A 17,087-nucleotide genomic window follows, 5' to 3' on the forward strand; every position below is an offset into this window, starting at 1 on the left:
AAAATGAAGAGCTATTTATTGTTTCTTAATGAAACGTTAACGCAATGTAAACGCACGATAAAATCGATAGTTGAAACAAAATGTTATTTGGAATCTTATTGTTTTCGGCGAAAATGAAGAATTTGCTGATAAAAATAATTTGCCTCATCTTGAAATTTGGGATTAATGTTTCATCTAATAGTAACTACTTGCCATAAAAACAGTTTGAATTTCGAGGTCCAAAAAATAGGCGAAATTTGCCATCACGAAATTATACGTTATCATCCAAGATCCAACTTGATCATTACGGCATGTTTTCATCGATATTTAATTTTAAACTCTCACGGTCCAATAAGATTTTGTTTGTTTACGTCGCCTGAAAATAGACGTTGTTCCTACTTATCAATAATTATTGCGAAGAATATTAAGACCTCGGCAGTCTAAAGCTCGCACGAAATTCCAGAAATCCGGGTTCGACTCTCAGCCGAGGTAATATTTTTCGCAATATATATTAATTATTTCCAGATTTTTAATACATCGTTCACAGATTTTAATGTCATTCAACATTATTAAGATCCAAGATGCTATGAGCATCATAATTGTTAGATTGTTCGTCAATTTAACTCGTGATATTACTGCGGTAGTTCATTAGAGTTTGTGTTGTAAGTCTGAAAAAAATTCCGGCGCGCATTTAAGAATCTACATACGTACGTAGTATATAAATTTACACGAAATTATAATATATTAGAAACATTCAAGATTCAGCTGACCGTTATGACATGTTTTTATCGATATTTAGTTCTAAACATTACACATCGTAATAGCTGATGGGTTTATTTAATGTCAATATACACGAGAGGAGTAATCATATAAATTATAACTAGAATTCACTGTTCAAATTTTGAGTTCAAATCTAGGTTGCTACATGAAAGTTCACGAGAACTTGGAGTTTAGAGATTAGAGACCGGAGTGTGTTAAGATTGAAATCGCGAGTTGAGAGTCAAATTTATATATATATATATATATATATATATATATACATACATACCTATGTACATCGAAGTTTTCGAACATAACATTCGCAATAATTCAAGAGCTTTCAGCGACCAGATTAGAGCGTTACAACAATTGAATCTTTTGCAGTAATATGGGGGATAAATTTTTATAAGTATCTTAAAGAATATATTCATTACGGTCTACAAACTACTACTTTTATTTTTAATTTTCTTCAGTCTGTATCTATTATTATCTACGTATCTACTAAAGATGACCCAAAATTGAATCGAAACGTAATATTTTTTTATTTTTATTATCCTTATAGCGTACTTTGGGATATGGCTTTTTTCCCAATATTTTTGCTATTGTTTATAACTTTTTTATTAATAGAAATACTACATACATTTACTTGGTATCGTTATCTTTCTTAATAATTTAGCGTTTCGATTGAAAAAAAATTCTTTATAGTATGTTAATTAAATAAAATTCTTTATAGTATGTTTATTTCCTCGAAAGTTATAAACAATCGAATTGGATTAGATATACTACATATACCCAAGTGTGTCGTTCTCGTAGTGTGACATCGAAGGCATAAACCCGCTGTATTTGATTTATTAATTTTGCCCACTGACTTCCGCATCTGATTGCTATATTTCTATGTTGCTATTTAAAGAATGTGAATGCATCCCGACTAATTCTCGCATCTTCTAACTATAATAAAAATAAAAAAAACAGAGAAAAAAGAAAATAAGACTTTATAATATATTATTAAAAATTTAAAGTTATTTTTACATAAAAGTATATTCACATACATATATTTCACCATTAATATGTATCTTTACTTTAAAAAATCTGGAAAAGAAAATTTTTCCAGGCATATTAAGTTAATTTTCCGGTCATAAAAACATGTAATTTCCATGTAAAATTACATGCACTTTTTCATTGTATTTAAAGAAATATCTATCAAGACTTGGTAAATTGTTTTCATTGTGTTTTCGTCGACCTTTAATTCATCTGTTGTGTTTATAGCGCAAGTGTCAACGCTTATTAGACTCACACGCGTATACATATATATATATCTCTCTCTCGAATGCACCTCGACGAGGTACGGCGGCATTGCACCCGAGGGAAATACCCCAGTTTTCAGATGCATCCCTGGCGCGTTGTCTTTGTATCCGTTCATGCTCTCTTGTCAAGCAAATTGATGTCGTAATTGTGGGCACTTTATGACTTTTTCACGCCCTTTTAATCTCGCAATGGGATTGCGGCGGGATTAGGAGGCGAAAAATGGTGCCGCCCGTAAATTCGGGCCCCCTTCATCTCCCAATGGCACCGAGAGATCTGCGCGCGGCGAATTTGTCGACTCTGGAGAAGACCCCTTGAGTTTTTCACATTGAAAATCCCTCGAACTGCGTTCCCTACGATTCCCTGAAGAATTTTCACGGAAAAACTTGTCACTGGCATGCGGGCCCGAGAAATCCGGCTTTTCTCACGTGAAAATTTACCCGTGCACAATTTTTCTGCCTTATTGTGCAATTATAATCTTGCGCGGCTCAACGTTTAAAAATATTCTGCATTATAGAGACACGGATGATGCGTCGCCGCGACCCGTCTACTACTTTTGATTTACCGCCGAGCTTTTCATAAATATATCGTTATTTATTTTTTGTATATACGCGCGCCTGTCATTTTTCATCGTGAAACTCACGATCTCCGAAATTTACGGCTACTTCCAATCTCGCGCTTTATACTTCGTCATCTCAACGACATTTATGATACATTAATAAATTCTCCGTTCCGTCGTGCACATTTGTTTCACGTCCCGTCTAATTAATACGCGACATTGCTGCGGCGTTTCTGTCTTTCGCGGTCGGTGGGGATCGGGCTTTGAGGTGGCTTTCGTTGTCGGTACAAAGCGAGCATTATATGCCCGAAACCATCTGGCATCGAGGAGGCGATGGAGACGGCGAGAGACAGAGAGAGAGAGAGAGACGGCGTGGAATATTTATCAACAACCCGGAAAGAGCAGTTCACGGGGAGGTATCTCCTCGCCGGAGAAATGCCGCTATAAATCACCGGCTCGCTTTTCAGAGCCGATCTCGTGTTTTATAAACGAAGGCGGATTAGTCGTATTTAACGCGTCGCGGAGATACGCGGCGGGAATGCCGAGGAATTAAATAAGATGATACGGCCTGTTTTCTCCACCCCCGTTCGCGCGCGACGCCCTGATTGATGCCCCCCCCACAAAGCAGATCTATTATTACTGCCTGACCTGCTCCAAGAACGAGGATTAAACCCCCTCAGCTTCTCTTACCGGCAAACTGCACTGTCATCCAATCGGGAATGGGAACGCGGGACTAGTCTGTAGACCCCCCAGGCGAGTAATTCTTGCCTGCACTTACAATTAGTTGTCTTGTAAATGTAAGTTACTTACGTTATCCCCTTTCGCAATTGATTCTTATCATTTGTTGGCTAATCTAGGGAAAGTTCTTGTAAAGTAGTCTAACGTCTGTTTGTTTTTATTACAAATTAAATAATAAAAAAGTAATAAGGACTCGTTATATAAAAATAAACAAAATGATGTCAACGGCGATATAAGAGTCAAAGAGAATTTTCGTTCAACAATAAAACACAATCAGTCAATATTTTCTTTCAATAAAATTACCACTAAATCGCCTACAAACAATTAACTATGATAATATTAAAATAAAAATAAGTATTAAAATGTAAAAATATGAAAAACGTTTTTTTTAAATTATTTTTATCATATCGTCAATGTTCCACTACCGTCAACACGAGCAACGTGAACACGAGTCGTTTTGATTCTGTTATCTGCAATCAGTTATCTCTATATGCTATCTCATAATTCATCAACGAAAACTAGTTTGCGAAAGTTTATTACAATATTTCTCCGTCAGGATTTTTACAAGATCTTTTTATTTCGTAATACACACGATGCTTTCGTTCGTATCTAACATTCGGGATATCTAATTCCGACGGTAAGGGCTAGAATGGTCCTCCTTCACGCCTGACGTTTTTCCGCGTCGCGGCAGATAAGCTTCGGGTAAATCACGTTTGCACCGGTAACGCGGGGGCTCAATGCGCCCCGTCCGGGCGAATGCATCTTCACAGGACAAAGGGATTACGTGCTTTCCTTATCGCGATCTCGAGCGGGCACGTTCCATCACACACATGCACTCTCTCTCTTGCACACGAGGTTCTCTGCTTTGTGCGTCGCGCGTCCGCGAATGCATCCGTTCCTGAATTTATATCGCGGCCGACCCCCCGAAGAATTTCTCCTACCACGCGGGTACCGGTATCTCTCACGAACACAAAAGGGGGTCGTCGACCCTCACGAGGTATCCCCCGGACAATTAGGTCTATTTTTTATTCCTGCACATTTAAAAAGAAATTTACTGAACGTTAATAATATTTCTGTGAATAGTGCTAATTGCAATTAAATGTTATTTACTTGCAGTAGACAAATATTTACTCATTAAAAAAAGTGATAGTTGAATTAAGTTAATGATTGTTGTATTAAATAAATGTAGGTTTAGATATATTTAGTAAATACATTTATTTACTACTTGTAGAATTATTCAAACAAATATATATTTATTAAAATTTATTTTTGATGCACTAGACTGCACTAGAATTTTCTTTTTCGCTTTTTAACAAATATCAAGCGGACATCTACTTCGGTTTTGGGTTCTAAAGAGATAATTCAGTTTAGCTTAGAAAACAGATCTTAGGTTCGAGTATGTATTCGGACGCGTGCTTCTCGAAAAACGTAGGTCGAACGATCGCGGCGGCGACGATTTGCGCGCGCGAATTCCCGCTTCTATTCATAAGCCAATCTGAAATGCAACGGATCATACATATTACATGGTGGTGCACGCTAGATGCATCGGCGACCAGCGTATAAAAATTTACTGGCCGTGCGACGTCTGTTTTACATAATCCAGTGTGTATCTCCCGGTTTTTTTTTTTTTTTTTTTTTTCCATCAAGCTGCGAAACAATTTAATTATCGATCGTTTCTACCGGTTTTTTTTTTTCCCAACCCGACGGGCGTCGCGAGGATCCGAGCCGGCGGAAATCGAATTTCCGTTTCTATTTAATGATCGTCGCACGATATTCGTGCGCACGCCAAGTGTCAAGCTGTCCTTTTTGGAATTGTATCACATGCAGAATGCATGCATGGTAATACGTTTCATCTGGTTAAAAGAATACAGGGTGAGACATTTAAAACAGATTTGACTATTCTTTATGCCTCCACCTAGAAAATAATTATTGACATCACATTATGTGCCTCTCGAAACCAAGCAACTTTTTGTTTGACACTTTTCCTTCGATTGTTAAAAACAAACGGGTTATTCGGGTGACCTTTTTTAAAATGCCTCACCCTGTATAGAAAATTCATGTTCATACAAAGAATGGGCTTGACTTTTATAACCGTGACAAATAGAAAAAGTTAAAAGAATCGAACTGTTTGTCTCTTTACGAATAATTGAGACGGAATTTCACAAAATTGGATACTTGAATTTTATGTAAATAAATAATTTAATGATAATCGAACGCTCGAATAATTAAGTTCAAATTATAATTGAGTAATAACGAATTTGATTGGACGCACTAGTGCGCATCAAAACCGTTACACACGGATTTATTGTTTAAAAGTACAAAAAAAAAATGTAGATATTTCAAATTATGAAATATCAATTTTACTTAATGGCAGTAAAATGTATATATTGAGGATTTCGTCGTTTAATCCGTTTTTGCATTTATATTAAACATTTTTTTCACGTCTATTTGTACGTTATTTTTATGACAGCTTTAATGTGCATCAAATCGAATTCATGATAAAATAACGATTCGAACACATTGAAAGAATGGACTGTTACGCTCTCATTATCATATTATTGATTTAAGTATATCATAAAATATTCCACATGCAATTGGCTGTGACGTGATCGCGCGCCTAACCGGAGATTGCACCCGCTCGACGGGAGACCGACAATCTCATTCGAACCTTATTCAGACGTTTCAGACGTCCCCAAGCTCGATTCTCTGCGACGGTATTATGACTAATCGCGAACACACGGAATAATACGTCGGCCGCGTCTCGCGTATTTCAGACTGCATTTTAAGCGGCGCGACGAACCGCATTTTTCTCGAATAAAACGGCAGTGAGTCACTAAATGCGATTCCACTAGTTGCGCGTTTTCGTCTAGTCGCGCACGAGAGATGTGTGCTGCGCAGCAGAGAGAAGTTTCTCGCGGGGGGGGAGGGGGAAGTTACATTGGCAGCGTGCCACGTGTCGTGTCATCACTCGTGCAACGCAAATTCGAGATTTCCTCAGCTGGCAGGTAAACACGCGCCCGCTGCTAAATGCTCTCAATTATCGACCATCTTGGAATAAAATGTGTCGCGACCCGTCCGCACCCCCGGCGCGATTACTTTAACACCTTCTTTGATTGCACCAACCCGCGGCGGGCACTCTAAAGCCGTAATCACCCTAGCGATCGCGCGATTTGTGATTGAGGATTAATTCTCCACCGATCGGAACAAAGCAATCGGTGACTGCTTTGCTCTGATTGGTTGAAAAGTAATCCTCAGTCGTCAATCACAATCGCACGATCGCTACGGTGATTACGGCTTGACGATTATAGCTCATTCCTAGAGGACGCGCAGCTTCGTCGCAACCGGCACGATATACGTGTTCCATTCACATTTCTCTTTGTAAAAGTTATAGTCATTTGTTTCGCAGTACAATCGAAAATCGTCAAAGAATAATTAATTCACTTTTTTTTACACTGATAGTTTTATATTTATTTATATTTTATTACGTGTTAAATTTAGAATTAAATGTCACAGCATGAAATTTTATCGTTTGACTCTTACATCGCCCTTTCTGACTTGTATTAATTATTGTTATGTTAAGAGTCCTTGAATACTTTCATCTTATTTAATTCACTTAATCATAAGAAGTTTAAGTATTGTATAACGACTTGTTTATAAATCACTGTTTCAAGAGGCTTATGTTTTATTAACGTAAATCACACAAAGTGCTAATTTTTAAATACGTTCTTGTTATTTATGTTATTCTCACGATTAAGGATTAAGGATTAAATTAGAGAGTGCTAATTGCATTGTAAATCAGTGCCAGCCGAACATGTTGCGACTCTGTTTTCTCTCTAATCCGTCCTACAGATTATCTGCTTCGTGTTACAACGTCTAGTTAGCCTAATTCCGAAGTGATTCGTTTCTCGTGTTTGACAAATTCGTAAATCGTTGTATAATCTTATTAATTTTATGTTGAAAATCTATCAAATTAAATTGTTACTTGATAACGAACGATAATATGCATAATGTCGTTCTGTAACAGATTTTACAAAATCCAATCTGTTTGAATTTTAAATCTATGAATTTTCAATAGGTAATTCGATTTTTAATATTTCATCAAATTAATTAATCTAATCGCGATTTCACAATTAAAAAATTATAATAATAATTAAAGTTACAGAAGTATTGCTAAGTATTCTAAGTTTTAAATTCCGGTACAATGCTCCGAATGAGAAGTTTTGGTAGAAGATTGACTTTTTTTACCGAGAAAATTCGGTGTTGTCGATGCGTCTGTTAGGATGTAATAATTTGTGAATGGACAGAAAATGCAGTTTTATCATTTGTCTCGTGTTGTTCCTTGATCTCTTGGTTCAACCTGTCTACGCCATGCAAACTTTCTGCCTGGATTCGTTGCGAGTGTAGCGTGGAAAACGGTTGAACTTGTACCGAATGCCTCGCACACGTTGTTGCACCGATGGAGATGCCCTGGAGAACGCACCAAGTAAACTTCGTTCGATTTGCTGCGCATGATACATGACGCGCATCGATCATGTGCTCGAAATAGGTTAACGGAAATACGGAGGTGCTTCAGAACTATCGCCGCTTCCCCTTAACGGCAGGTTTCAGGAATGAACTGGAAAGAATGGCGATTGCTTTAATGTTGAGTTATTATTGAGAGTTTTCGAAGCGACCAATTGAAGCGTTTTGGTATAACCCGAGAAAACATGAAATAAGTTTTACCTAAAGAATTATTTTGAAATGCCGAGGTTGCATAAAAAGGAAACGCCTGCAAAACGAATGAAGTCTATCGTTAATTAATTAACCGTAATTCAATATAATTACATCACGGAAAAAAGTTACGGTTACCACGATCAAATAATTTGAATTCACATAAATTCCTTTTCCAACATAGAGATTATTATAGTGACAACCGTTTCAATTTTTTCCGTGATTGAAAAATGTTTCCGCATCTAATATCGATTTTTCTTTATTTTACGTAACAGTAGAAAGTCTTATATAAAAAAAATACATACATTACCGAAATATTTTCTTTATATGATTTTCTTCAAAGATCTCGATAGTGCGTTGCCTGTAATTTTTGGTCTTAATTGCTTAATCTGGAACTCGAGATGCGTTTAATTGAAGATCAACATTCTTATTTCTCGCCTTTCGAACTCCCTTCGGGGAAGTCGAGGGACGATGCACACCATAACCTAAATCAACATAGTGTGAAAATGTTCTCCTAAAATATCCTCCTCCCACACATCTGTTAAAGTGCATTGCTCTTTTCTGTTGCAGGAAGTGTTGCACACGATCAGTGCGCCCAGCGGGCAGGTTCAGCGCATCGTAATCTTTAAGAAAAACGGTGTACAGGCTATGGTTGAATATCCTTTTCAATACATATTTTACTGTAGTAGTGCTTTTATTAAGTCTGTTCGCGTTGCTTGTATTTCTTGCACTTAATATCATCGTTTCTTTTTTTTTTTCTCTTTCACGCTCGATGTACATACCTATTTATCTCGTTCTAAGGGTATAAGTTTTGGTAAATTTTTCAAGCAACGCGAACAAATAACCTATTGCTTGCTTGCAATTTCGTTGATTTGCTTTAACGATTTCTCAGAAGACACTGTATGACTCTCAACTATGTAAATTAACACTTTAAATTCAGCTGTATTCGCGCGGTAAATTACCGAGGAGCGTATACCGCTAATGTTCTGTTTGCCAAGCATAATACTATTTTACGACCACAGATGTTACATGTTGCATAGAAAGAATTAACACACACAAAGAGAGCCGTTATTACTCCCCGATGTTTTAGCTCGCTGGAAATTTTTAATTTTCAAAATTGATTAAACATTTCTCCGTCGTCTTACGTTTCACTGGAAATTCCATTAAAAATACAATTGATAAATTTATCGAAGAATTTTTGCCACTGAAATTTTGACGAGCAAACGTTACAAATAGTTTTAAAATGCATACAAAATACAGTTTTAACCGAGTTCAAACAATGCGCGCGCCACCGGGAAACGATTTATTTTACACAAATAAACCGTCGCGTTTCCGCACGAATTTGATTTACATGGCAAACTTCAGGGGGCAACAACAGCGCGCGTTGAACACGCGAGTCAAGGGTCACCTTCGTTGGCGAACTCGAAGCCCGCGGGATCAACTCTCCATCTGACACTTTCTCAAGCCCGGGTAAACTTCGTCAAGAACGCTGCCGTTAAATCATAATGAAGATTTATACCTGGGATGTGGACTGACGAAAAGGCTCGATTCTTTTTCCCGCATACGAATACGTTCCACAAGCTTCGGGCTTTATCTCGGGAGTAACGTGCCGTATTTTCGGTAAATCTCCGCATAGTGGAGTATATTCCAGAACTATTACGCGATCCAAATAATAGTCAAGCCGCGTCCCGCGTGACTATAAATTCGTTAGAACTTACGTCATGTTGAATGTATACTGCACGACGGCCACTTTGTGGGAAAACAACATTGTAATGTCGCAGTGAATTCCGTGAGATCGCGGGACACTACATTTTATCGCATCTGTCGTAAAACTTGGTGAACGTTATAATTTATGTAATTTTGTTTGCGTATAGTAATTTTACGTTGCATCTTTACGATCTTTTTCATTTATAATAGTATTAAAGAGATACGAACGATTTAAATACGGCAAGATAATTTTTAATTTAATTGTTATTTTATGGAAAGAACTATTTTGCTGACGTATTAAAAAATTTAGGTAGTTGTAGATCTGAAAATAATTTTGTTGAACCATAATTGGAGAATAAAAAATTCAAGAGTAACACTTCTTACAAGAAGTTTTCTTGACATTTTAGCAACGAGCTTGAATAATCTACTTAATTATTTTGATAGTCTGACAAAATTATTTTCATAATCATATTTATCTAAATTTTTTAATACTTCAGCAATACCGTTCTCTCTTTTCATAAATTAATAATTTTAATTGAAAGTGTTCATTACCTTTATTTAAACGTTTGTTAATAATTTTATTAAAATTCTTTCGTTGCGGAATTCAACTTCTGCCAGAAAGGTTGCAAAAAGCTTTCGAGGGAAAATATGATTGAGATACTCATATATTTTGTTATTGAAATTAATGCTCAAATGCAAAAAAAAAAAAAAAAACAGTGGCTTTTAATGCAACTCTCTAATATCTAGCTAAATTTTTTGATATTTCAGCAAAATCATTTTTTTTCATGTTGATTATCGTACAAATAAAAACATGGCAATCATAATATATAGTCTCTAAATTTGAATCAATGGATACCAATTTCAAGTATGCCACTGAGTAATCAGTAAATTCATAATGAAATTCAATTAGAAAGATCACTGAAACGTGGAATTCCTAGCTAATCTTGTTTTAGTGTATAAATTCAATGTATGGTATATTGGAATTGACGTATCGGTATTTTAATTATATAATATTCAAACTTCCTTTCTTCTCCAGTTGAATTTCACTGATTATCCACTAGTAGATTTAGATAATACCAAATTTCACGTATTATTGCCAGATTTTCATAAATACTATTATAAATAATATTGTACACTAATTAATGTTGAAATTTCTACATACATATATTTTTGTGTACTAATTATTATATATCCTTAACTGATTGTTTCGATCATTACGTTTGACTCGGTGGAGTCGGCAACCAGGGCGAAGGAAACACTACATGGAGCAGATATATACTCTGGCTGCTGCACATTAAAAATCGACTTCGCAAAAGTGAGTACATCAGCATTATCCTCCGTAATTGTCTTCTTCTTTTGGAAGAAAATTCATGCGAATTTAGATATGCAAATGTTACTCAACGGGAAGGCGAATCGCATTGGCCAATCTTAAAAAAAGCGATGGAAAAAGGACTGTTTTAAAAATTCTTCAGAGCAGTTTACATAATGCTACTCGTGCTAACGTGAAAGTTCGGAAAATCTATATGCATCATCCATTTTACGTGACTCGTTATCAATTCTGATTAGCAACACCATGAGTGCTGTTGCTTGTAATATAAAAAATTTTTATATATATAATACTTGCAATTTATTAGCGATGCTTAATATAAGTACATCGTTACATTGATAGAGTCGATTTAATTGCATACATAACGAAGAATTTTATAGAATTGTTAGAGATATAAATTATATTAAATTATACAAATTTTTTTTTTAGAGCTTTTTATTTTTTCCAACTATAAATTATGTGACGAAAATAAAAATCTAAACCTTTTCCTTCTATAATAAATTAAAAATAAAATCTGATTATGTAGAATTGCTAAAATTATATAGGACGTGACCCAAAAAGATTCAGTTTGAAAGTTAATTATTAAGATGTTCCGATATTTCATTAAATATTAAAGAGCTGTTCTTGTTAATGGCTTTCCATCGAATTTCCGATTAATAATAATAATTTTGAGTTTGTCAAGGGGGGATATTAACAGAAGGAAATATTGATTACTTTGTGCAAAAATCCATTTCAAGGAAAGAAATTCTACAAAATTTACCCACGATATCACATCCATAACCAAGCGAAATCTTTTAAGTGACAAGCAAAGCGTATATCTTTTGTGCACGATATAATGCTGACATAATAGGAGACGACCTGTTTCTATAATTACCCGGCTTCTGTCCTGATTGAATTTGAGTCGGCAAAAACTTGGATCGTCGATTTAAATAACTTATCGTAACCAATGCACCCCGCGACTGCCGTAAATCTGGTAATTTAACGCTTGTAACGAATAAGCGCGCGACACAAGATGGATTAACCGGTTTTTATCTGATTCTACCCACCTACCGCGCGCGCATTAGCGTGACACGGCAAACAACTGCACTCTTTCACGCCTCTGTCGCGACTTTCACGCGGGAAGAATTAAGCTTCGTTCATACACAATACTGCTATCGAGGAAACAAACGTTTGTTACTAAAGTACCGCAAAGAGTGAACTGTCTCGAGTAATTTTTTAAAAGGTGTATTATATATATATAAAAAATTATATCGTCGTGTTTTCAATTCGTAATCGAACTTTTTGCACGAGAAGAACGCGTGCTGCTTAAAACAGATCCCATTTTATTTTGTTGCCGTCGTCAGAAATATTGTGGTGTTAACCCCAAAAAGTCATAATTTGTTTTCGCTTTTATGATCGCGTTGTCAGCTCGCGATGGAGACGTTGAAAGGAATATCCGGCGCATTAAGCCGATGATTGTAGGAGGGAAAAAAATGTCTCGTGCTGCACAAAAGGATATGTCTCTTTGACGAGAGCACGCATCATTGTACCTCGGTAAAACGTGCGAGAAATGTGCAGCCGAATATTAATGAATCGGATAAATTATTTATTAACGAAGACGTGATTATTTATTAATAAGAGACATAATTATGTCGATTATTGAGATTTATATAGACTGTGCTGGTAAAATATTTACTTTGGCGGAAAGAAAAGAATTTGTTAGAAAAGTGCATAAAAGTATTTGCATAAAAATATTGTACATCGTTTGCTGGCAAGAAGAGTCTTGAAATTCGATCAGTACAGAGCTCATCTTTTTGCTTAAATGTACCTCCGTGCCGCACTTTCTTCACCACCTTTTTATATTCAACTTCGCGGCATCTTTATTGCTAACTCTCTTTAGAATATCGGTCTAGGTTTTTCTTGCATAACGAAATCCAATCATAGAATATCGAAAATAATGATAACGACAATGGTCGACGATAACATTATTTCCTCGCTCGAACAGGTAACTCGAAATTACTTCGACTTGTTATTATCCTTTCCGATCGCTTTCTTGCTACCGACCGTGCGGGTCGTATTGGAAAATGTTAGATATTTATTGGCCAAGTCAACTGTATTTTTCGTTCGAATATCGCGCACAGCTGCTTCTTCTGCAACCGAGTACATACTTGAAATCGTGAAATACAATACAACTTAATTGACTGTTCTTTTGATTTGTAACGAATCTTTATTTATTTTTGTGGAAATGTTAAAAGTAATCACTTTTAATATACAGTATGAAAACTTAATACAATAACTGTAATTAGATTTAGATATAAAGCTCTTTTTACTGAAAAGGGAGTCATGATAAATATATCAAGAGACGTTATGATTGAAATAGCATTAATAATTAGGGTAAACCCGGTATATACGCCGCACCTATCGAAAACTTAATTTATCAATTATTATTTACTATGTTTAAAGTAAATTAATTATATAAATAGAATCTTTGTATCATCTACTACTATAAAAAAAATATTAGAAATCTAAAATAATTTATTTTCCATATTAAAAAGTAACTTTTTCAAACCCCTGCATTTTTGCCATTTATCCCATAGGGGGGGGATAATATGGCCACTCATATATAATTCATAAGAAAATCACAAATAATCTATAAATAAGATGTAAAATGACGACGTAACTTGCATTGTTTATTAATATATGACAATTTTTATTGTTCAGAATGAAAAATGGAATACAAATAGGACTTAACACAATTTTTTAAAATAGCTTCAAATCTTTGAAAATAATCTTTAAACGTTTAAGATTTATCAACATTTATGCATTAATGCAATGTATAATTGTTAGAATTAACAAAAACTTCTTAAATAGAGCGTCTGTGCTGCGGCACAGCATCCCGCTCGCTAAAAATGCCGTATATCCCAAATAGATGGGATATATATGACAACTAATTAAACAAACAATACAGGAGCAAAGCACTTGTATTTTGCTATACAACATGCTTTACTATTCCTCTACACATATGTATTGCAAAATAACCACTAAGTCTTTTACACGCTCTATAATAATCATTTTATGTAGATTATAAATTATGATGGCACTACTTATTACAGTAAAAAATCGATTTAACTCGCAATAATTTCATTAATATTAATAGTAAAGAACTGAAATCATAACATAATACTAATATACCATAAAGGCATGTAACAAAGTAATTGACGGAAACTTATCCCCACTCCTTCTATTTTTTCTGACTTCTGCGGCGTATTTGCTGACGCGGCGTATATACCGGGTTTACCCTAATAATAATTATTATTATTATCATTTTATTATATGTACTTCGAAATATAATTATACATACATACATTAAATTTGTATAATATATTATATATTATTGAACTGAAATCTTCTGATTAAAAAATAGAGAGATCCATCATTTGACAAAGTCATCAGCGGTAGCTCGTATACAATCCGAATAACACAAAGTTGAAGAGTATAGAAATGTCGGCAAAAATTTGGGGTAGAAATGTGCACATACCTTAGAGAAGAGCTCTAAAAGTGGTCGCGCGAGCGCGCGCGCGCGCGCTAGAGCGAAAATAGAGTCGGAAGGCAGTCGAACCTAACGCTCGAAATTGGATTTTGAGGCGGGGCCTGTGACGGGAGTTTACCCACCCCTTATCTCCGTATTGCCAATAGAAAGGCCTGCCAAATAGCGGTATAGTGCTTGTTGGAAAGCGCGCGTCGGCTGTAATATATTGTATCGCCACGCATCAGCCGTATGAATCATGCGTTGTATCTTATGGCCGTAATCACACTAGCGGATTAGATATCGCCCTCTGCGTTCGCGATTGCATCCTTCAACCAATCGGACGAGACCTGCTGGCCGGCGGCTTCTTTCTGATTGGTTGAAAGACGCGAACGCGAACGCAGACGCAATCTCCAAATCGCTAGTGCGATACGGGCATTACCGCGCGTGTATTTGCGCGTATCGCAGACAGTATTGGGTACATCGGAGGAATATTTGAACAAGTCTCTGTAGCTCATCCTGCAAATCCCTTCGGATATACCCGTCCCTCTTCCGAGCGTCATCCCTTTCGATGCGCTCGCGTTTCTCCATTGCAAGTTCTTCTTTTTTTCGTAAGAACAAACGTGAGCGGAATGACGATGTCGGTATCGATTACGACACGGTCTCTCGCAGAGATTGCTTGGCGCAGAAACGGACTTGTGTGTACTGAGACCTTTCTTGTTTCTAACATGTTTGTAACATGTTTCCTCTCTTTTCTGCGAGTAACATTCGCTTTTAGACCACATAAAGGAGTAGAGAGAGGCATTCCATTGTGTACTCTTCCACAAATTTTTATTCCTTTAATAACTCGATAGCGCAACTTTGTTATACTCTTGTAATCACAGTGGAACATTATGTATCAACTTGTACCGTGCACTTTTTAAATTTCTTTCAAATGCGCGCGGTGTGAGCTGTTATTAATTTTTCTTTCTTTCTTTCTTTCTTTCGCAATTCGCTGCCCTCGCTCGAGGACGTTATTAATGATCCCGTAACATTCGCGGAATTGGCACTTCTACATTCATTGTTCCATTGTTCCTATTCCTTTCTCTCTTCTTCCTGAAATTTCTTCTGGAATTCGGTATTGCTAGCGCTGCAGCTTGTGCGATGTGTAAAACGTGCTTCCCTTTAAGCCGTAATCACACTACAGGCTCTTCTAACTCTGACTTGACTATTGACTCGGACTCCCGACTATAATTCAACCAATCACAGCAAGGCAGCAGCCGACTCTGACTGCCGATTCGAGAATAGAAATCGCTCTATCCGATCGACTCGTGAGTCGGGAGTCGGGAGTCAGAATCGGGAATCTGTAGTGTGATTACGGCTTTACTCAGTAATGCCTACGTTTATCTTCATTTCTTGAGAGTGCAATATTCAAAGTTTCATTATTAAACTTTCGTTGGCTACCGGATCGGCGAAGAAACGAGATTGTTTGTTGAAGTTGAAAAAGTCGATAAAGTCATTCATTATTTAAACGGTAGAAGTCAGGTGCGACGTAACCGTACCGGTTCAACTGCCGTTTTTAGTCGGAACGTGAAGTAAAATTAATTCAAATGTCATAGTATATTGCGTTATCGCGAGGTCCTCTACGTTGGCTTCACTTCCGGAACTTGAGACCAAATTAATTCCCCTTCGTCGCCGTATCATAAATTTTCGAGGGACGATAAGACGGACGCGCGACGTGCCCGGCGAAATCGCCGCGAATATCATAAAGGTCGACAGATTGGCAAAGTATAGCTCTATGTGTTTACCTCGAAAGCGCGCGAATTTATCGGATGGAAAGTATCGCCAGGAATTGGAAGTATTTACTCGTCGTTGGAGCGACATTAACGACTCTGCGGTGCGGTGTAGTGTTTTACGAGGCTCTCTAAAATTCTTCAAAAAAAAAAAAGTAAAAGTAAAAGAGGCGACAAGCGCAAAAAAGCAACGAGAAGTGCCAAGCTCATATTGTACAGGATGTGTCTCGGGACGACTGCCAGCCCTTTAATTCAAGATTTCTTAATCGAGCCGAAGTCAGCTTTGCATTAACGATAATTTGCCAAAATGCCAAAATGCTTTTATTATTTTTTTTTTTTTCGACATTGACTATCCACAAATGTTTAAAATTTAACTATACATTTTTTTTGAAACTTTCGTTCTTTGCTAAAAATGAAAACACGCTTGAAAGTTTAAGAAGGATATTTTAATTTCAAAGTGTATTTTCCATACGCATATCGTTAGTGCTAAACGCGAGAGAGAATAATGTCCTCCCCCCCCCCCCTTGATTACATCACACGAATTCTATTTTTCACTTATTCGCTTTGCATGACGATGCGGATTCCCGCGCTCTCGCACAAATGGAAGAATGCAAATTTCGTAATTACTCATGGGATATTACCTTCGCGTCCGGGCACTTCTTTCCGTATGAAGAAAATAACAGGGCGTATCGCGTTTTGTAGAAAAAAAAAAAAGAAAAAAAAAATACC

General features: G+C 36.5%; 1 protein-coding gene across 2 annotated transcripts in view; it reads left to right on the forward strand.

Annotated features, from left to right (window-relative positions):
- The window catches only part of sm (heterogeneous nuclear ribonucleoprotein L), a 173,938-nt gene that overhangs the window by 64,326 nt on the left and 92,525 nt on the right, over nt 1-17,087 (forward strand). For both annotated transcript variants that reach the window (XM_018540945.1, XM_018540946.1), the window contains exons 4-5: nt 8,618-8,703; nt 10,973-11,069. In XM_018540945.1, the coding sequence (XP_018396447.1) occupies nt 8,618-8,703; nt 10,973-11,069 (183 nt within the window). The remainder of the gene's footprint in view (nt 1-8,617; nt 8,704-10,972; nt 11,070-17,087) is intronic.

This window comes from Cyphomyrmex costatus, unplaced genomic scaffold (genome assembly GCF_001594065.2).
Source record: "Cyphomyrmex costatus isolate MS0001 unplaced genomic scaffold, Ccosl1.0 scaffold273, whole genome shotgun sequence".
NCBI lineage: Eukaryota > Metazoa > Arthropoda > Insecta > Hymenoptera > Formicidae > Cyphomyrmex > Cyphomyrmex costatus.